The sequence below is a fragment of the Astatotilapia calliptera genome, chromosome 7, assembly GCF_900246225.1.
Source record: "Astatotilapia calliptera chromosome 7, fAstCal1.2, whole genome shotgun sequence".
Taxonomy (NCBI): domain Eukaryota; kingdom Metazoa; phylum Chordata; class Actinopteri; order Cichliformes; family Cichlidae; genus Astatotilapia; species Astatotilapia calliptera.
In genome coordinates, this window is record NC_039308.1 from 12,118,383 (window position 1) to 12,141,317 (window position 22,935).

General features: G+C 38.7%; 1 protein-coding gene across 4 annotated transcripts in view; it reads left to right on the forward strand.

The window, feature by feature from the left end:
• Positions 1-22,935, forward strand: part of adamts6 (ADAM metallopeptidase with thrombospondin type 1 motif, 6) — a 78,209-nt gene that overhangs the window by 43,223 nt on the left and 12,051 nt on the right. For 3 of the 4 annotated variants that reach the window (XM_026173124.1, XM_026173121.1, XM_026173125.1), the window contains 7 exons: positions 411-513; positions 1,447-1,580; positions 10,481-10,604; positions 12,303-12,383; positions 19,448-19,611; positions 20,339-20,477; positions 22,315-22,444. In XM_026173124.1, coding sequence (XP_026028909.1) covers positions 411-513; positions 1,447-1,580; positions 10,481-10,604; positions 12,303-12,383; positions 19,448-19,611; positions 20,339-20,477; positions 22,315-22,444 — 875 coding nt within the window. The remainder of the gene's footprint in view (positions 1-410; positions 514-1,446; positions 1,581-10,480; positions 10,605-12,302; positions 12,384-19,447; positions 19,612-20,338; positions 20,478-22,314; positions 22,445-22,935) is intronic. The other variant, XM_026173126.1, reaches the window with a different exon arrangement.

Sequence of the window (22,935 nt, forward strand, 5' to 3'; positions counted from 1 at the left end):
TGATTGGTTTATCAAGTCCTGTTTTAAAGCTTGATTTTAGCAATTTGGCTTATCAGAAGTCAAAGGAGATTGGAGGGCTAAAGTGTTAGCTGTTATCAGAGGTTCGGTTTAGGAATTTGAATTTGTTGAGGTGGAGAGTACCAGACCTGTGGGCTTGTTGGTACTAACCTGTGTAGTCACTCCCCAGACGAATTTCAATGCAGTGCAGATGGTGCTGGTTAAATGATAAAATATTGACATGAACCGATTACGTGGCAGATCACACAGTTATTATATTGACAAACTGCTGGAGATCACTCTTACTGACCTTAATTCCAAAGGTCATTGGCACCAGTCTAATGTGAACTGGGATAAGACATTCGATAAGCTTGGTCCTTTGTATTCACATTCAGTTTCACTGTTGTTTGCAGGCCTGCCCTGCAGGATCTCGTGATTTCCGAGAGAAGCAGTGCGCTGATTTTGACAACTCCCCTTTCCGTGGGAAGTACTACAACTGGAAGCCTTACACTGGGGGTGAGTTCAGGACTAGTTGTGATCAGTTGTTTGTATAATACATTCATGGTTTCAAAGTATTACTGTATAACATGAACGATTAATTACTATATAGGCAATAGTGTCTGGATGAAGTTTGATCAGAGTTAAATTCACTCCCACTCAATTCTTATTAAATAATTAATAATTACTTACTCTCAGTTTGAACTTGCTAAGAGTTGAAGCTGTTGTTCTGTCAAAACTCTCTAAGAGCTGAGCTGTAAAGCCTCCCTATCATCCCTTTTGTGTCTCAAATGACAGTTTGCAGGCTAGTCTGTTTTCTGGACCCATCTCGGGCTTTTTTCCCCTCTCTGGATCAACAGTTTTTTATTGAGCCAATACCAGTGGAAGGACTGTTGTATTGTCATAGGTACTGGCAGGAGTGTCTCTCCTTGAAGTCTGCAGATCAAGGAAAATATTCACTTAACTAAGACCACAAATATCTCAGAGAAAAGTGATAAAGTTTGAAGCATGTAAACACAGCTTTTGTTTTCTCTCAGAGATGTGAGAGCTTAAGTCTGTTTTGTCAAATCCATCACCTCCTCTCTTATAGCGCTCCGTGGGCTGAGGCGTCATGTAAAAACAGGAGATAACCTACACGTGGATGTCAGTGTAATTGTTTTTGGCAAGCAGCGCTGTCTCTGTTGTTGTCAATGTTACAGTGACGTCAAGTTTTGGGTTTTTTTAGATCTGAGCACCGCTGAATTTCCCCCCCTCATGATTATTACTGTCAACAAGTTAAGAGAAGATCCCAGAGCTGGCTGCAAGTCCTGGAATAGCATCGGTATTTGCTGGTCTCTGTGTTGTTAGGGTTCTGTCAGGGGCCATGTCACGCTGTCTGTTCCCTGTGTGAAACTGAACTTTAGGTAATGATGTAATGACCTGCTCGGTTTTCGTACATGCTGTGTAACCCAGGTGGTGTGAAGCCCTGTGCGCTGAACTGCTTGGCAGAAGGCTATAACTTCTACACTGAGCGGTCTCCTGCTGTCATAGATGGCACCCAATGTCAGGCTGACTCGCTGGACATTTGCATCAATGGAGAGTGTAAGGTAAGGGAGCCAAAACCACATCTTCAAACACTTCTTGTGTTTTACAAATGTATTTTTGATTCTCATTATTGAAGGATATGCAGTTGTTACAACAAACTGTTGTTGCTCCTGGCACTGGATGTATTAAATATTAAATATCTTTATATTTACCTAACCGCATCAGTGAGGGTCATGCATGAAAAATCAACCAGTGCCTCCAACTTGACTGCCTTACAATCAGCTGTTTGTTTGTTTGTTTTTTTCTTTGCACATGACAAAAACTAAGATTGTGGCTTTGGCTTATGAGTTTATTTAAACATAAAAAATAGAGCTTAAAAGTTGTTTTCAGTCCAGGAAATTTCATGTGGCTAGTTTGAGGAAATATTGATGTAACTATGAGGAAGCTATGAGGAATCAACAATGCAGGGTAAAAAAGCCTTCTTGCTGTGAGGTGACAGCTCTAACCACCGGAGCGGTGGTTAGAGCTGGTTACAAGGCATGCTGGAGCAGCATGCCTTGTAATTATTGGACTTATTGTGTCTATTGTGTTTTTCAGTTAACTACATAATCAAACAACTGTTCTCTTAATAGTTTTTTGAGTAAGTAATTTTTGAGGAAAAACGTTAAGCACTAGGTTTATTATCTAGTTAATTAGAAGTTATTACTTTTTTGTCTTATGTGATTATGAAAATAGTTGTTTTTTTTTTATTTGTTGATATTCTGTAGACCACTGACTTAAAGATTAATTAGCAAAACCAAGTTGTTAGCCGCAAGCATGCTGTAGTTGCACACCGTTTTGTAATTCAGTGACATTCTGAAGCCTCTGTTTTTTTAAAGTAGGAATTTTCTCGTAACAAATGGTTAACAGGTTTGCATTTACATGCAGTAAAGCCTTAGGCTAATCAGTTTCCCAGCTTGGTAGAATTGATCAGCCTTACAGCATTCACTTTACTATTTCTTCTGTAATTAGCTAGCTTGTCAGCATGCAGTTACTGTAGAAGTCCGTGTCTGTTTAGTTTTGCATTTACTCAGAATGCATGTTTCTGTGCAGACCACAGTACAACTGGGCGGGCTGAAATTTATTGAGAACGTAAAGTGATACACAAGCCTGATTAAAATATGCAAAAGCCCATATTTGGCCGGCATTAAATTTCAAATATGTGCCTTAAAGGGAGGGGAATAAAAAAAAGAATTATTTAGCCCTCTACTGCATGACTTTTTAATTTTTGGGGAAAAAAATATTTCTCCCTATTTTGGGGGAGCTTTGGGGTCCCTATGTCTGTGAAGGTTCTCAGTCATCCAGGTCATCGTAGTCAAAGGAGCTTGCAAAGAAAAGCGTCTGGACTTCTTTAAGTTACTTGAAGACGTTTCACCTCTCATCCGAGAAGCTTCTTCAGTTCTAAGGTCAAATGGTGGAGAGTCCCAGATATAAACCTAGTGGGAGTAACCCCCCACAGAGGGACAAAAGGACCCACACCCAGTTTCACACCTTGGCTCAGACGATTAGAGGATCATCAGGGGGTCCTTTTGTCCCTCTGTGGGGGGTTACTCCCACTGAAGAAGCTTCTCGGATGAGAGATGAAACGTCTTCAAGTAACTTAAAGAAGTCCAGACGCTTTTCTTTGCAAGCTCCTTTGACTTTGGGGTCCCTAATAATATATCAATCATAAAATTTGAAACCCTGCCCCCCCCAAACAGATATTGGTTTGTTGCTTCAAGGCAACACTGTGCGACAAGGGTAGTCAAACACAAAGTTATTCTATAATAAGTTTTATTAGTACAACAAGGATGAAAAAATAAATAAACAACAAATAAACAATATAAACATTTCACAGAACAATAAAACACCAAAATACATCCAACAGTTGACCCTAACCCCGTACACACACACACACACGCGCGCGCGTTGTGTTTCCATCACTTTTGGGGACATTACATTAACTAACATTCATTTCCTGGAGACTTATCCTGACCCTACCCATCACAAGTCCCTGCCTGAACCTAACCGTAACCCTGACCTTATCCTAAACCTAACCTTACCCTAACCCTCACTCAAGCCTTCACCCTAAAATTTAATGATTTGCCTTGCAATTTGTCCCCATAAAGTTGGCGAGACCTCTCAATGTGAGTGTGTAAACAAATTTGTGTCCCCACACAATAAGTAATACACACACACACACACACACACACACACACACACACACACACACACACACACACACACACACACACACACACAATTACTTTACCAACTGACCCCTGAGCTCCTAAGTGTCCCTCAAACCTTATTCAGCGATCCACTCCTCTACTTCACAGTCGCTCCATAATAGCTCACTGTCCTCACTTTCTGATTATTAAGTCGAAATTTGGAGAAACATAACTTGAAATTTTGAGTTACTTGAAATTTCGAGTTAGCTCTGCCATAGGGCTGTGCGATATGACCAAAATCTCATATCCCGATATGAGATATCTATCGTCCGATAACAATATAAATCACAAAATTTTTGCATTTTCTGTAAATTCTGTGAATCTCTGGCAGCTCGACTTGCGTGAAGTGTTTCCAGCTGAGCGTCGTGTACCTGGAGTCGAGTGTTTTAACCGATGCATGAAACTATACATTTTTAGACATGAGTTGTGAGTATTTATTACACGGCGTGCTGCGGGGAAAAGCCTGTTCTAACGTTTGAGTCTAAGGTTTATTTTTTAGCACTTGACGGCTCTTTTTTGCTTCTCATCTGTAAATACTCTGAATCATGTGAAAGAGTATGCAGAGTATTCTGTAAAGTCTCAACAGGATCTTGAGCTTTATTGTGAAAGGTTTATGTAGAAAATAAACAAGCGGACACACGATGGTTTTACTGTCATTGTTGCTAATGACAACGCATAAAAACAGGCGCTTGTCCGTCTGTAGTGTGGTTATATTAAATGTAAGACAAAGAGAGAACTTAGAAATGAATATAGCCACTACAGTGACCATCAAAACGATGAAAAAATGTTGCCGTAAACAGTTTATTTTGCGTCACCACGAAACAAACGATAGCGTAAAATGAAACGATAGACGTTTTTATATCGTCATCCGATATATATCGTTATATCGAACAGCCCTACTCTGCCAATCAGTAATCTACGTGAATGAGGTCACTTTCTTGTTACCCGGAAGCATATGGCGCAGAGTAGTGCGCACTCAAAACCGGATCGCATCAAATGGGCGCTTTTGCTAGTATGTTTGCTGATAGTAACGCCATGTGATTCGGCTAATAACACAAGGATTTCATCATTTTTGAAGCCACGCTGAAAATACTCAGCAATCTGTGCATTCATGACTGGATGTAATACCGGTAGCTTAGCTGTAGCATTTGCACCTGAGGGTACAACTCTGAGTAGCTCCTGATGCATTCATGTTAATGAGACATGTTATGTAAAGTGTGTGTTATGTAAAGTGAGTGCTCAAGTAGAGTAGAAAAGTGCTATAGAAAACCAGTCCATTTGCCATTAAGGATGAAATGATGAGACTGCGCCTACGCCTATTAGATAAATAAGGATTATGTACTGTGAATCATGAGGAGTTACTCTAGTAGCATCAAAGAATCAAAACAAGGAGATAGAAATGTTTTTAATATGTCCCCTTTAAAGGTTGCAGTTTGGCAAGCTTTGAGGTCCATGGTAAAGCAGCAGATATGAACTAATAAGTTGTCAGGGAGGATTTCAAGTGAGTGTAAATGTAGAAGGAGGACTTGAGGGTTTTTTTGGCTGCACAAGTAGTTGACCTCGAAGGGGGCACAAACTCAGAATGTTTTCACTGTGCCTCATAGCTAATCTGGCTAAACTGTACATTTCTTTAATTGTTGCGGAAAGCTTCTGGCTTGTGTTTCAAGACTTTTTGGATGTACGTTTAATGGAATTATGGCAAGAGCTATAAAAATAAAACTCAAGTTTTATTGAACTGTAGAAAGAGTTTGAGACCCAGTGATGTTTAAATCTAGAAAGACTGACTCTAAACATTACCATTACTTCATGTTGTAGTCAAGAATGAGCTTTTACCTTTCAATTTGATTTTACATTCAGAGCTTTTCATTGCAATTCTAATATTTGTAGTCATACATAAATATGAGACGACTTCTGCTCGATGAAGGCAAATCAGGTAAATTACCAGAAAAAGAAATGTTTGTTTCACGCTAATGCTGATGCTGATTTGCAATAATAACATAAAATAAAACACTGTGCTATAGCACCGTCCTTTGTGGGTGTTTAACCCTGACATTTTATCAAGTTCCTGTTAAAATGACATTTTATCTCTTAGCTTAGTAAGAGTTTGCTCAGCATGTGAGCCAGTTTTTATCTATAACAACTCTGCTAGTGAGATACTGACTGCGTAAACAAAAGAGCCTAAACCGCACCATTCTCCAGTGAAGAACAATCCGGTCTTTGACTGTGGCTGATTGTGATCGAATGACTGCTGAATAGCTCTTTTTGCTTCTTATCAGTACTCTGCAGCCTCCACCAGAATTGTTTTGTGGTAAATAAAACACAAAAATCATTGTTTTGTTTTTTTATTGAATAATGATTATATATATATATATATATATTTGAAAAGGCTGATTTAATAACAAGGAAAATAACATTTTATCTTTCAATAAAATGTTATTTGGGTTGGCAGTTGATGCTGTCTTTGTTTTCCTGACTGTAAATCATTTTGTGTAGTGAGTGTGTATTTTCTGAGATGCAGCTGAAATAACTTTTTGGTTGCTCACTTTAAAGTATTTGCTTTGATTTCCACCTGACCGATACAACTGGATCCCTGTTTGGCATAAAAGCACAGCGTCTTTGCCCACAACCTTACTGCGAGTCTAATATTAAAAACACAACATGATGTGTGCTTTAATAGCAAGAAAACTCAGAAGAGGTGGAATATTCCTCACTGAAGGAGTATTGTGGGTTTTCTGAATCCGGCTTGTCGTTTTATTTCAGGGGCTGGCTCTCTGTGGGTTTACTGTCACACTGTGATAAATCTCTGGAACACTGTCTGCCTGGAAAGATCTCAGAAACACTCAAAACTGCTATGCTGTGCACATGTGGTGGGAGAGAGAGAGAAAGGGAGGAGGAACGATTACGAATAACATTGGAGATTGTGACAGAGTAAAAAAAGAACCTAGGAAACCCACAGGACAACTGTAAGGATCAATGACAACGAAATCCGTCTGTAGTCATCAGGTTTTGTGTCACTGCTGCTCTCAAACCCTGGTCAGCTGATATTTTACCCTCTTTTTAATCAACATAAATGTCCAATAACTCATCTGTGGATGTTATTTCAATAATTGCAGTGGGTTTCTCATCTCAAGCTGGCAGATCAGGTGTTCCTCCACCCGCTTTCCTCTTTTCCTCCTTCCTTTTTTCCAAATCAACTTGAATGTCAAAATTTTTCCCTCTTTTGTTGTCTGTGTCTCATGGGACACAACATTGACTGTCTTAGTTATTGTAGCCTGAGCTCCTTTTTTTTTTTTTTTTTGTAACTGTCGACTCTCCTGAGGAAACACTTTGGAAAGCTACGCCTTCTCTGGCTTCCTCCTCGGAAGCTTAATTATTTTAGTTTCTTTAGTTTCAGTCATAAACTCTCCTCCCTTTTTTTTTTTTTTTTTTTTTTTTTTTGGAGTAGGCTTCGCTCTTAGAACAGCTTATCTCAAGATCAATGTATTTTCTTATATAGAGTAATCAAGGCGTGACATACTATAGATGGCAGATGATGGGCAGCTCTGCCTCAGGCATTGATAGGCATTGATTAAAGCTGTGTGTGAATAGATGAATGACACGTGTTAGTAAAAGGTGCTTTGAGGGAAAAAAAAAGGGCTTTGAGTGCTCGGAAAGTGCTATGTCTGCAAGCCTGCCGAATTTAGAGTGATTCTAATTCCCTAACATCACACAAACAAGTAGTAATCTTGCTTGTGCATGTGTGCAAGTTAAGAGCATTTCTACACATATACAATATTCACCACTACATGATAGTTGCAGCGATTTACTGAAATGTGCAAATAAATGGAAATACAGTATGTAAGGCACAAACAGAGTTTGTACAGTTCAAGGAGTATTTGGGGAATACCACCTTTATTCTTCAACACAGCCTGAACCTTGCTGTAGACATTTGTACGTCTCTCCTGGCTTCCTCTGTAAATATCGATTTGAACCGAAGAAATGTAAATTTGGATTCAATACTCCATAGGGCCCACTTTCACAGATTTTCAGACCAGTTCTTGTGTAATTTAGCATACCTTAGCATTTTCACAATGTTTCACTTCCTCAACAATAGCTTATTGAGAGCCACTATTTCCAGTGACGCTTTGGCAAACAGTAGATGGGTCAGCTGAACGGCCAGATGTATCTCTCAGGTGCTGTTAGAAATAAATCAACAAAGATGTGATGTCTTTGTTAGATTTTTTTTCCTGTTTCTTAAGGGCATGACTTTCAGATAATGCTCATCTACTGTAGACATTCTTTTTTTAATCCGCAATATGAGTGAACTGATGCACTGACACATAATTACAGTTACTAATGTAAACTTTAGGCTACCACACTAACACAAAATCACTAAGCTAACACCCTTCAGAGTTCTTCGCTAATAGCTTTGTCTTTTTGTCTTTGCAAATGTTCTGCCAGCACGAGTGGATTCTTTCTGATGTGGACAGTTTGCACTTTATGGCTTTATCCTTGTGTGTACCAAAAATGAAAGTAATTTTCATAAAGCTGTCAGTGCTCTCAGTTCTCTAAGTTTAAGTGCTGCATTCACATTTTTATGGAAGTAAATGTACGTGTAAAATGTAAAATTGATGTTCTCATGTAAAGTATTAGCAGTAAGCCTGCAGTTCTTTGCATAATACTGAAATGCTTTAGAACTAACCATCAACAGACAGTACTACTGGCACTGTAGCCCTTAAAGGCCTTTAAATAATAGTAAAAAAAAAAAATGACATAATGAAAACCTTAAGTCAAAACCTACTGAACACCAGCAGTCCTTCTGTGAAGCTCCAAGGCATTTCCAATCAAGCAATGAAGCAATCACTGCAAATTGAGCACAGATAAAAAAAAATTAATGGGGTCCATAAGGACTCCATATAAAAAGTTATTTGGAGCCAACACATTTTATATCTGTTAGACTGGCTAGTTTCAGACTCTGAATCTGGTAGCTTAATAAGCTTCTCTCTGATAGAAAAAAAGTTACAGCTATTAATGCTAACTTGACTAGGATTGGGACACTGAGTAAAATGAATATAAACAGTCCATTTTAAATTATCTTTGGCCCAGAGAAGACAATAGCCCTTCTAGCTCATGTTCACATATGGATGATAGAGCTTTAACCTGCGTTTGTAGACGGCACTGCAAATTATGTTAACAGACAATGATTTCTGGATTTAATTTCTATATCAGAATCAGGTTTTTAATGTAGTGCTGCCTGAAGGCCAAAGATCGCAGCAGTCCAGTACTGACTTGTCCCTTGCACACAGAGATTTCTGCAGATTCTCTGCGACTTTTGATGATTTAGCTAGTCTTAGCAATTTTATGTTGAAGAGCATTATTCTTAAATTGTTCCACAATTTGTCAACATAACTTTTTGTAGATTGGGGAATCTCTGCCTATCTTTACTTTTGAGTAAGACTAAGATGCTCTTTTTATAAGTATTCATGTTACTGACCAGTTACCAATTAACCTCATTAGTCACGAAGTGCTTCTCCAGCTGTTTCCTTTTAGTTCCACTTTTTTTCCCTCCCTTCATTGCTCCCTTCCCAACTTTGAGATGTATTATTGCCATCAAATTTAAAATGAACTAATATTTTTCATGAACTAGTAGAATGTCTCAGTTTAAATATTTGATGAGTTGTTTTTTTTTTATGTTCTACTGTGAAAAAAAATATAGGTTTATAAGATTTGTAAGTCATTGCATTAAATATCTATTTACATTTTTTTAGAATTGGATTTGTCAAAAGTATTTTGACGGATTTTGGCAGATTTTCAATGTAAAGAATGAAGATTTATACTCAGTATACAGGCACTGTGTGTCCACTGAAGCTCCCTAAAAATAAGGACTACTCTTTGCATGGGCCTATGTGAATACTGTATAAATAAAGTACGGCATTGTATTCTGAGGACTTCCTTCAGGAACAAACAAATTCTTTCCAAAAAACTCCCCCACAGTGAACATGTCAGTCATGTCTTACTATTTCTTTTAAAGGGAAGGTTTTATTGGCTTTTAAGCAATCGTTTGACATTTGGGGACATTTCTTTGTTTGCCTTTTTCTTAAGTGTTAAATGCTGACGTTTGATGCTACCCTTATGATGTTACTGTACAATGATACTGTACAGCTGGTGGCTAATTAGCTGAGCCAAGCATGAAGCCTGGAAACAAAAAGAAACAACGCTGGATGTGTAATAACTAATGAAAATATTCCTACTACAGTCACACAGTAGTGCTTTGTAGTTTGGCAAATAACACATTAAATCTGGTTGGTTTAACCTTTACATAATGCTTGCAAAACAATATTTTTACACCACTTTTTGGAGCTTAAATATACAGTATAGCTTTATCAAATTAACTTTAAGGACAGTGTTTAGTGTATTTTGTTACCTTTGAACAGAGCTGGATAAACAGACTCCGGACTAGTGTAGTGCACCTAACTATGATTTAATTATTACCTGACACAATAAACTATTATTTCCCTTCATGCTATAGTTTAGCACATAGCTATATTTCACAAAAGGTTGAACTATTTTTTTTAAGACATAAAGCCTGTTTTCTGGAATGTAACCAGTTGATCTTTGAAAAAACTTTTTTAAATGTAAAATAGTACAAAATAAAGCAAACATTTAACCATTTTTCTAGTTTTCATTTAAAACGATGCTGATTCTCAATCTCTAACTTTGTTCAACTTCAAAAGCATGTTGGCTGTGACAACATACTGGGCTCAGATGCCAAAGAAGACCGATGCCGTGTGTGTGGAGGGGATGGCAGCACCTGCGAGGCCACAGAAGGACTCTTTAACAAGTCTCTACCCAGAGGAGGTAAAACATATCTGATTCCAGAAAGTGTTCTTTAGTCTGTTTAAGCTGTTAAAATTAATCACACTGAGAAAAGTAAAAAAAATAAATAAAATAAAATAAATTTTAAAAAAATTGGTGATTGATGTGACTGTTACTGCATGCAAACACACAATATGGGAGTCACTGTATGTTTCTATACAGCAAAATGCAGTCGTATCTTGGTACGATTAAAGGACCATGCCAACTGTGCATTGTCTGCTAGACTCATTACCCAGATGTTATCAACCCCCATTAAGTGTAATAGGTGTGATGAAAAAGTGGTATGCAAGATTAAGTTCAATCGAATATACACCCATAAAGTAAATGATTAATTTATAATTTAACTTTCATTATGGTTGCATATTTATATGCATTAATTATTTCAATAACATGTTCTTGACAAAAATGCATGCAATGACTGAAAAGATGCGTTTTTAGGCTGGACTAAGTCACATGGCTTAAAATTAATTAGCCTCAGATACATTTACACAGTTATTTTTGTTGAACCTCTAGGTCTCTAAGAGCAATAAACTTCAAACCTTAATGAGTCAAATGGTGTGTTATAATATTGATACTGTAAACATCACAATTTGTTGATATCAAAAATGGGTAAGTGGTATTTTATATGTTGTGAAATTAAAATGATAGCATTCTTTTACAAGGTGTTATACACAAGAAAAAACTGGGATCATTATGTCATCATAAATGTACGTGTGTGCCAGTTTTGGTGGCTCAATTACTATTTGTCAAGGAGCAATTTTGGACAAACAGCAAGGTTCCACAAAACTAAGTTCCACAGAATTCAGCTTTTACTCTTAAAGTTGTTTAATTTTCATTTATTTAATTAAATCTGGTCATATTTAATCAAAATTAGCTATTGTTAGCTATTGTTTCAACATATCAGCCAACAAAACAAGAATATGGAATATTCATTGGATGATTGTGTAGCTACAAACTTTTACCTTAACCAGCAGATCACTTCTGTCTCTATTGATTTTACAGTAAGTTACTGAAAGGGGGCAAAATGCAGTTTATACATGTAGAATATGCAGAAATGTCTAACCACCTGTGACAAATTTAAAGTCAGTGGAGATTGTCCAAATGCCAAAACATCCTTCACGTAACAAAAATAATCTTTCATCACCATGTGATTTTTTTTTTTAAATTGTTTTTTAACATGGCAAATGTTTTGAGCCACCTAAAATTATGATGACACATCTAAATGCAATACTTTTCTCATTAATCAGTGAAGGAATGGAGTGAAGGAGTCACTAGCAGAGAAAGGGACTTGGTGCTGGTTGTGGTCTGAGGTAGTCTATAGTGAGCAAAAGAGAAAACATATTTCTCCTTCTATGGTATGGCTAGTAAACCATCTAAAAATACTGTGTGTGTGTGTGTGTGTGTGTGTGTGTGTGTGTGTGTGTGTGTGTGTGTGTGTGTGTGTGTGTGTGTGTGTGCGTGTGCATAAGTGTTAAAAAAAGGAGAGTGTTTCATACTACTGGAAGATTGCTTTGTCCATTTTGGATGATTTGGAATTTATTCTATAGATGTACTCCTACATTGTATGATATGTAACTCTGTGTGTTCTCTGTGTTGTAAAACATGTCAGATAGGAATGAGAACTTCGGTTGTTTCAGTGGGAGGAACACTATCTTAACGATATTAGTTCTTGTCTTCCAGGCTACATGGAGGTGGTTCAAATCCCAAAAGGTTCTGTTCACATAGAAATCAAAGAAGTGACTATGTCAAAGAACTACATCGGTAAGTAACACCCTTGAAATGATAAAGACACATGTATAGAATTATTTTATTAGATTTTTATTACCTGCAGTGATAGAAGTGTAAGGTGTTGAGACTTTGGTCCTAATAAATGCTGGATAGCCCACTGATTTCATGACCAATTGGCTTCTCTTGCAGGCACCATAAGCCTGACATTTCTGATTCTAAGTTAAGTATATTTAACTGAAACTATATTTTTAAATATATTTAAAAATCCTCATGCCTTCAAAAGATTGGCATTTGAGGAAAATGCATATAGAGTGATTAAATTGACTGCTGTGAAATTTCTTAAAATTGCCCATGCTGTCCACTTTAGTTTGTCCTTGTATCTGCAATGACAAGCAGCTGTATTTTGCCTTATGTACTAATTTCTCCATGTTAGCTAGAACTGTGACTGTTCATCTGTTTTATCAACGAGATAAAAGGAAACACTATTACCTACATTTGCAAAGGTATAATTTACATGTGGATCTGGATTGCTTTTGTTGAAATTAAGAGAAAGGTGGTTTACGGGATGTAGATTCCAACAATCTTCTGAAATAGTCTAGCTAATGATCATAAGTAGACTGGTAACCAGAGCTGGACTGGGACAAAAAAATCAGCCCGGGCATTTTGACTAGAGACTGGCCCACCAGGTATTATAGGAAAAACCATAAAGCCTTTCAATGAAAACAAACGCTGTTGTGACAGTGATGTACACTGTCTTGTTGGTATACAGTGGCTTGCAAAAGTATTCGGCCCCCTTGAACTTTCCCACATTTTGTCACATTACAGCCACAAACATGAATCAATTTTATTGGAATTCCACGTGAAAGACCAATACGAAGCGGTGTACACGTGAGAAGTGGAATGAAAATCATACATGATTCCAAACATTTTTTACAAATAAATAACTGAAAAGTGGGGTGTGCATAATTATTCAGCCCCCTGAGTCAATACTTTGTAGAACCACCTTTTGCTGCAATTACAGCTGCCAGTCTTTTAGGGTATGTCTCTACCAGCTTTGCACATGTAGAGACTGAAATCTTTGCCCATTCTTCTTTGCAAAACAGCTCCAGCTCAGCCAGATTAGATGGACAGCGTTTGTGAACAGCAGTTTTCAGATCTTGCCACAGATTCTCGATTGGATTTAGATCTGGACTTTGACTGGGCCATTCTAACACATGGATATGTTTTGTTTTAAACCGTTCCATTGTTGCCCTGGCTTTATGTTTAGGGTCGTTGTCCTGCTGGAAGGTGAACCTCCGCCCCAGTCTCAAGTCTTTTGCACTCCAAGAGATTTTCTTCCAAGATTGCCCTGTATTTGGCTCCATCCATCTTCCCATCAACTCTGACCAGCTTCCCTGTCCCTGCTGAAGAGAAGCATCCCCAGAGCATGATGCTGCCACCACCATATTTGACAGTGGGGATGGTGTGTTCAGAGTGATGTGCAGTGTTAGTTTTCCGCCACACATAGCGTTTTGCATTTTGGACAAAAAGTTCCATTTTGGTCTCATCTGACCAGAGCACCTTCTTCCACATGTTTGCTGTGTCCCCCCACATGGCTTGTGGCAAACTGCAAATGGAACTTCTTGTGGTTTTCTGTTAACAATGGCTCTCTTCTTGCCACTCTTCCATAAAGGCCAACTTTGTGCAGTGCACGACTAATAGTTGTCCTATGGACAGATTCCCCCACCTGAGCTGTAGATCTCTGCAGCTCGTCCAGAGTCACCATGGGCCTCTTGGCTGCATTTCTGATCAGCGCTCTCCTTGTTCGGCCTGTGAGTTTAGGTGGACGGCCTTGTCTTGGTTGGTTTACAGTTGTGCCATACTCCTTCCATTTCTGAATGATCGATTGAACAGTGCTCCGTGGGATGTTCAAGGCTTGGGAAATCTTTTTGTAGCCTAAGCCTGCTTTAAATTTCTCAATAACTTTATCCCTGACCTGTCTGGTGTGTTCTTTGGACTTCATGGTGTTGTTGCTCCCAATATTCTCTTAGACAACCTCTGAGGCCGTCACAGAGCAGCTGTATTTGTACTGACATTAGATTACACACAGGTGCACTCTATTTAGTCATTAGCACTCATCAGGCAATGTCTATGGGCAACTGACTGCACTCAGACCAAAGGGGGCCGAATAATTACGCACACCCCACTTTGCAGTTATTTATTTGTAAAAAATGTTTGGAATCATGTCTGATTTTCATTCCACTTCTCACGTGTACACCACTCTGTGTTGGTCTTTCACGTGGAATTCTAATAAAACTGATTCATGTTTGTGGCTGTAATGTGAGAAAATGTGGGAAAGTTCAAGGGGGCCGAATACTTTTGCAAGCCACTGTATATGTATTAATCTAATAAACTTAAACCTACACCATCCTCCCTATTCTGGTATTCTAATCAGTACTTAGCCGAAACCCAAAGACTGCTTTGTCGAGTTAACCTCCTAAACTATCTACAACGCATGGTGGAAACCTGAAATTAAGACAGAGAAGACTAGAGGTGAGACATGATCATTACTGAATATTAAAAAATAATAAATGACAGATTTAGTGATATTTTCATAAACTATTTATTTACCACATCAATGGCAGGGCAAATATTTTTTCTAACATGGCAAATATTTTTTCTAACATGGCAACCTTTAAAAAGTGAAAGGAGACAGAAAGACAGGTGAGAAAGAATAAAACTTAATTGACTTTTTGATGTCATTTTACACACAGTACTGGTAAAGTATCTAGAAAATGTGGGAAAATACTGGCATCATATACAGTACTTAGCTACTTCTGAAGAAATTATGATGGGACCCTGAAAAAAAATTACTATGTACAATAATGGATTTCTATACAGTTTACATCAAATGAAAACTTTGGTTGTAAGATTCAGATAATTATTTATTAAAAGCTAGACATTTTAAATGAGAATAAGAAAGAAAAGTATTTTTTGTGCCCCCCTTTCCCTGTTAATGCCCTACCTGCCCCCCCTGGCAAGACTTTACTAGACCCGCCCCTGCACAGTTACCAGCTGTCAGCTACTTAGAAAAGGATCCTGGTGTCATTTGTCTCTCAGAAACAGTTCATAACTTCCCTTCAACTCATTCATGTCACTTAAAGATAAAGCTGTTTCTCCATCACCTGTTCAGCTCTGATGATTCAATAAGGACATCTCCTGGTTTCATCTTCATGTTTCCCTCTCACCACATATCCAAACCGATATCATGACCAGCAGGTTTACAGCTGTGGCTCCAGCAAACATCAGCTGATACTAGAAAGTAATATTAAATAAATTCTAACAACAACTTATCAAGCTTAAGTGCTGCTGTTGTTTAGCGCGACCTCCGCTAGTTTCCTCTTTCTGGCACAAAGTGGGCGACAAAAAAGCAAGAGAGACGGGACTTCCGTCAGAAAAGCCGATCAGCTGATCACTGATCAGTTTCATGATTGAAGAAGCAACAGGAGAGGGAGGTGGAGAGAATGAGAGAAGAAATGGTAAATGGTAAATGGCCTGTATTTATATAGCGCTTTACTAGTCCCTAAGGACCCCAAAGCGCTTTACATATCCAGTCATCCACCCATTCACACACACATTCACACACTGGTGATGGCAAGCTACATTGTAGCCACAGCCACCCTGGGGCGCACTGACAGAGGCAGCTGTGTAGCGTAAAGACCCAGAATAGCTCCAGCATTGTCTTTTTTTTTTTATTCTAGCTGAAGTATCGGACAAATCGCGTTCCTTTTCACCTCAATACGAAACGCGTAATATTTTCTCTGAATACGAGACGATTCCGTTCTCTAATAACTAACTTTATGAATAAAATAAAACACCCGCCCAGAAACTCCGTCATTCTAGCTAGTACGCAGTGCGAGTTATTGTAACTGACTGTAAAAAGTCAGCACAACAAAAATAAACTATATCTAAACTTGGTTTATATCTGATCCAGATAGACTGCAATTCATAACTTCTCACCTGGAGTTCAGTCCCTCTTATACTCGGCCGGTGGCCGCCTCGGGACTCTCCTCCTCCTGCCTCCCTTTCCCTCATCCACCTGCTGGCCTCCACCACTTGCTCATGTTACTGAATCTGTGGAAGCTCTGCCATAGCCACCACCAAGCAATTGAGTTATTTTTACACATCTGCCAGCATCTGGCCAATTCACCACCTTTCATTGTTTATACCGTTATGTAAACAAACCCAAAAAACCCATCGGCCCATAAAAACAAAAAATCACCATTGGCCCGGGCAAATGCCCAGTATGCACGATGGCCAGTCCAGCTATGCTGGTAACCTATAGTTACCTGCTAAATCACTAACTGCTAGCACTATCACAGCATGTATGTTAGCATCAGCATTTTAATGTTAGCACTGATTCAAAATCACCACACTTACTGCTGGTATACAGCCATAATGTTTCTGAAATATATTCAGTGCAACAGTTCTAACTCTGGAGACCGAAATGATGTTAGCTCGTTGGTTGGCTCTTTTTTTCATAATATGCTACTAGGTTAGTGGTGGTATTGCGATGATCTGGGGTCACTTTGCTGCTTCGAAACCTGGAAAACTTTCTGATAGAACTGATGGAACAATGAATTCTACTCTCCACAGAAAATCCTGGAAGAGAATGTTGGCTATCAGTTTATGCCCTGAAGCTAAAACACACTTGGGTTATGCAACAGGACCATGACCTGAAACACACCAGCAAGTCTACCTCTGAAGGGCTAAAAACAGAAAAAAATGAAGGCTATATCACAGCAATGTGAAAAACTCAGTGCTACTAATGGCAAATGGTTGATTTCATTTCTTGTGTGTGGCATACCAGTTATTCAGTTATTGAGTTTAGGGGGCAATTAGTCTTTCATACAGTGGGTTTGGGCAGCTTTTTCCCCTTTAATAAATAAAATCACAATTTGATAACTGCATTTTGTATGTGTTTGGGTTATCTTTGTGTTATATTAAAATTTGTTTGATGATCTGAATCATTCAACGGTGACAGATATGCAACAAACTAATAAATCAGGAAGGGGGCAAACATTTTTCTAGGTGTACCCTTTGCCATTCTTCTATTGGTAGCCTACATTGTTAAATAATCAAAGATGTTTGGTTTTGGACACATCAATTGATATGTACTCAAATGCTGAAACGAGAAAACCTATACGTCATAATATTCTGGATAGCTGATGAAACTGATATCCCACCTTAACACATCTTGCCTTGGCCTGACAGGATATACTAAGAAATTGTAAGAAAAATTAGATTTTATCTCTCTAACAGACAACTTCTGAAAAGTTGCTGACCAGTGCAAACATTTGGGTCACAGTAAAAAACGCCTGGCTTCTCTAAAAGCTGATTAATGGGCATGTTTTAACAAGCCTATGAGGTAATTTAAAAATACCTAGCAGCTCTTCTAATGAGTCCTTAAAGACTCCTCTAGCCTGATAGAAGATTTTTAATCTGTTTCAAATCATTGTTCATTTTCATGGAGAAAATCACCTCTTCATGGAGCCAACACCATTTCATGGCATACCTTCAGAGCATCAGTAAGGTTTTTCAAATGATCTAATTTAATTTCTTCAAATTAATGCAAGATCATTAAATTTTAGAAAATCTGTGGGTAGCTCCGTGACCTGTCTGTATTCGTAAACAGACTACATTTTTCTGGCACAGCTCCACCTGTTTCTAAGGTGTGTGCAGAAGTGCAGAAATCTGAAGAGGTTAAAGCTCTAAAGAAAACTTGTTGTATGTAGGAGAATTTTATTGACTCATGGCTTTCTTCAGAGTCATCTAATCTGACCATATAGAGTCACCAGTATAGTTTCACAGCCTCCCTAGTATGGACGTAGAAACTTGATCTTGTTTTACTTTTAATCAATCACTTTAAGCCTTATAAATCACTGCAGTGTGATGACTTGGCATTTTGCAATGTCATCCTGTTTCCTATTATCTGTTCAGTTCTGTGTCAACCACATTTCTAGTAATTTCCTTGTGTCTTTGTCAAAAACAAAAGGATGATCCCATCATTTAATGTCCTGTCGCCTAATGTTAAGACAAAAACAGTCTGAGACCACACACCCCTTACAGAACAATCAGAAAAAAAACTGTTCAATTAAGCCACTTTTTGATTAAAGCGAGAAAGACATCTGACTGTGTGCTGAATTTATAGGGGATGGTGTTAATGGAGGGCTTAAGTTATACTTTGAACCAGAGACCAGATTTACAGGGCCATGGTGACAGCTGCCTGGTCCCCTGGGGTTATGGGGGATATGATGTCTATATATCAAAGTTTAAAGAGTGCAGTTTTGGCTGTTGTGTTAGACTTGATCTATTATTTACTTTGTTATGCAGTTGATCTGTGACCTCAATGATAATGATAATATTTTTCTTTTGTAGCATTGTCTGAGTCCTTGCTATTTAGGTCAGCAAAGTTAGCATTTAAAAAAAATCTTTATTAAGTTTTAGTCAAACAATATAAATATAAAGACTTGCGTAAACTGCACTGTTCAAATGTCACAATGCCCACAATCAGTGCCAGATGTGTTGAAAGCGCATTTCTGGAGCAGAAGATTGTGATATGATTAAGAGCAGTAAACTATTGTTCTTCGAATCTGCGTGAATGCTACAGAGGGGGAGATCTGCAGAGCGTGAGCCAAGGAGTCAGAAGAGTGAGCGGTTGGATTGTTTCTCCTCAATTTGGCCCTATTTCAATGCAGAGAAAGTGGATATTTTCAGATCTGTTGTGCTTGGAGACCAGCTTTTGTTTTGACAACCAGACAGAGTGGTATTCATGAGATCCGTCCAAGCTTTCACCTGAACTGTGCTTTTCTTCTCTTCCTAAATTAGATGCACATACGTGTCGGTGCACGTGAATGTCTTTCTTGGCAGCATGAGTCTGGTTCTGCTGAGTGTGTCCAAATAGCGAGTTGTCAGTGACTTTTTGGGGTGCGGTTGAGGATGATGAAGAAGACAAACAATGGCAGTGACATCAAAACAAATGATTGTCTCCAGCTACTGTTCCTGTCTGTTTTTGATTTCAGCATTCTGAAAACTTTTCTTGTCATCTGAATTCCTAGCTTTGAAATCTGAAGGGGATGATTATTACATCAATGGAGCATGGACCATTGACTGGCCCAGGAAGTTTGAGATTGCAGGGACAGCCTTCCACTACAAGAGACCCTCTGATGAACCAGAGTCTTTAGAAGCGTTGGGTGCTACCACTGAAAATCTGGTTGTCATGGTAATATAACATTTCATTTGTTCCAAATCTAGTTCTTACATCATCTATATGACCATCATTTTATTTTGAAAGTCTGTTACAATACATGCTTCGACAAAAACACTTTTTGAACACCAAACATTACAATGACCTGTTTTTTCACCATGAGCCTCATAGAACATCAAAAAAAAAAAAAAAAAAAGAGTTCGTTCTCTCAAGTCCATTTTAAGGCTCTTTTCTGAGCTAGACAGTAATCTCCTACACCCTTCCAGAGAATATCAGCAAGTCCACATAAAAACAGGGAAGTCATCAGTGATAATGGTCATGCGCCTGATTAAGGCAGAGATGACATAAATGACATGAAATGGAGGAACTGAGGTGGAGGTGTGGCTTGTAGAGGCAACAACAACAACTATATGTTTGCTGAACCAACTTAAATAGGACATTTCAGATCAGATTGGCCAGGAGGATGTGCAGAAGGTGGCGAGCTATTGTTCTGGGATTCCTGTCTGAGCTTCACCCTGTGGCTGACTTAAACTAATACGATGCCTGATCTGTTGATACTTGGTTATTTAAAAAAGAATATGCAGATGAATAGAAACGTGACTTGAGTTTAATGCTTACACTGCTCATCATCTGTTGTTGTCTATATGAATTGATGTTTGCTAGCACATGAATACCAGTGAGTAACACTTATAGCTGGTTCCACAAATTATTTTATTTATTTTTTTGGCTGATGCCCCTTCAGGTCCTCCTTCAAGAGCAGAACCTTGGAATACACTACAAGTTCAACGTCCCCATCCAGCGCACAGGGAGTGGTGATAATGAGGTGGGCTTCTCCTGGCACCACCTGCCCTGGTCTGAATGCTCAGCTACCTGTGCCGGAGGCAAGTCCACCCTGTAATCTTTGATGACAGACTTTTTGTCTGTGCTGGTACCATTGCAACTCCCCTGTGCTTTTTATGTTCTCTGCTTGGCCTCTGTCAAATGTAAAACTAGTGTCAAAGAGCTCCGGGGTGCTCCGTTTAACCTATTAAATGCTTATTTACTTGTGTTTTTCTTTAGCTTAAGTACATTTTATTATATTAAATTAGACCATAGCTCATCTCTTTTAATGCTCACAGCATGGTGGAAAATAGTTAAAGTTTTGCATCTGTAATGGTTCCAAATGCATCTTTTAATTTATTATATTTTGTAAAATGCTATTAAGCATACATTGGCACAAAGCATGTAAAGTAATATAAGAGACTGTGTTATTAAATTCTGGAGAAAAGATTAATGTCTGACATTCTACTGAGCTATGATGGTCAGTTGCCTTTTTAGCACTCCAAGCATTTTGGTGTTAAATACCATAACATGCTGTGGGTGTTTACATTCTCTTTAAATATTTCTAACCATTTTCAAATGTTTAAAACTTTATATCTTGTGTGTTATTCTGTAAATCTTCCCCAACCAATATTTCCACAAATGCTGAAGAACGCTGTGCAGAAACCCAGTATCATAATTTGAGAATGGTTTGCCAGAATCATTACCCTGGAGATTCAGCCCTCTAATAAATTCAGTATGTATATTTTAAATAATATAGCCAAAGTAATGAATATAGCGCAAATTATGTGAATGAGCTGCTCTGCATAGCTTCTGGTTTACCAGTGATGGGGTAGAGATGCAGCTGCTCTTCCCAGTCGCCTGTCCTATAAACATTCAGAATCAGAAACCACAGTGAAATGTTGACTATGGCCTTAAGAATGACTAAACCAAACCTTTTAGTCCAAAAGCCATGGGTTTCATATAACAATAAATAGTGTTTCTTCCCAGTTGTCAAGCGTGGCCTGGAAGGGTTTGTAATATTTTGTAAAAGCATGACTGAATAAGCATGTGGGTTCTTCTGAGGAAGGATTTCCAAGTCCAGACCAGAAAACTATTCCTTAGATGGGGAAGTACCCATGGCTTTCCAGCATCATAAACATGCCTTTGCATTGTTGATCCAAATGATCTAATTTGTGTCTACTGTGTGTGTCTGACCGTGCAGAGCTTTAAATCATTAAAATGTTATTTAATCATACACCTATTCAATAGTGCTAGCTCAGCTAATCATAAGGTATTGTTCGATATATCACCACAGTGAAAAAAAATCAGTGAAAACCACCTTTTGACAGCCTTTCAAGTGAAACTTTTCTACTATTCCTCTAAACTGTATTTCACTTCAAGCACAGATGTGTGGATTTTCTGTACCACACACACACACACACACACACACACACACACACACACACACACACACACACACACACACACACACACACACACACACACGCATCCATATCTCATTACATCTGCCAGACAAGTCTGCTGTGGGATATGTCCCAGGAGGGTCCAAACAGACCCCTTCCTGGTTGGTACGCATGCACGCGCACACACAAAACACATGCAGCATGCGCACACACACAGTGGGAGGTGTGACACTGATACGGTAGCCCTCACTCTTTCTGGCAGAAGCCAAGGTAAAGAGCTCTCTGCTCTGTAAAAGTGATTTGCCAACATATCCTGCAAAGAATCACGAATTTACATGTCTGGATTTACTACAGAATGAAAATGATCCCATCTCCGCTCTTAACACGGTGCACGACACCACGGCTGGCAGGCTTCTGTGTCTGCGAAGGCATTTTAATGTGCCAGATCAGCTGAGCTCCATGCTGCACTATTGATCAGTGTTTTCTCCTGCAGGTTCTCAGAAGCAGGAGTTAGCCTGTAAAAGGCTGGACGACAACTCAGTGGTACAGAACAACTACTGTGACCCAGACAGCAAACCTCCAGAAAACCAGAGAGACTGCAATACTGAGCCGTGTCCTCCAGAGTACGTAATACTCACTCATGATTCTTCTCTTTATGAGATGATTACTTTTGTAAAATCTGTCAAATGACTGAAATGAGAGAAAAATGATGAACAGAGTGAGTGTTACAGGGCCCAAGTAGAAGGTAACATCTCTAAATTGCTTATTTTGTCTCAGAATCACAGTACAGTGATAAAAAATTCAGAGAAAAGTTGTTACACTTAATAAAATTCCTTCTGTTTTTATCTGCTTAGCAGGGTTTGGGTCATGAGGCCAGCAGCGGCGGCTCTAGCATTACTATAGAAACGTCCTTCTCTCCCGCTACCCCCTGCAGCATATTTAGGTTGTTAGTAGTCTGAAACAAGAGGTGTCTGACACAGATGTCCTTACTCCCTCACCTGGCTCCTTTAAATGCTTTTGAAGAATTCTGTTTCTCCTGCTTGTGTCTTATTCTGTCAGAAGGTAAATTGTAAATCTACAGCTTAGACCTTAGGCTTAGCTCCTATCATCATAA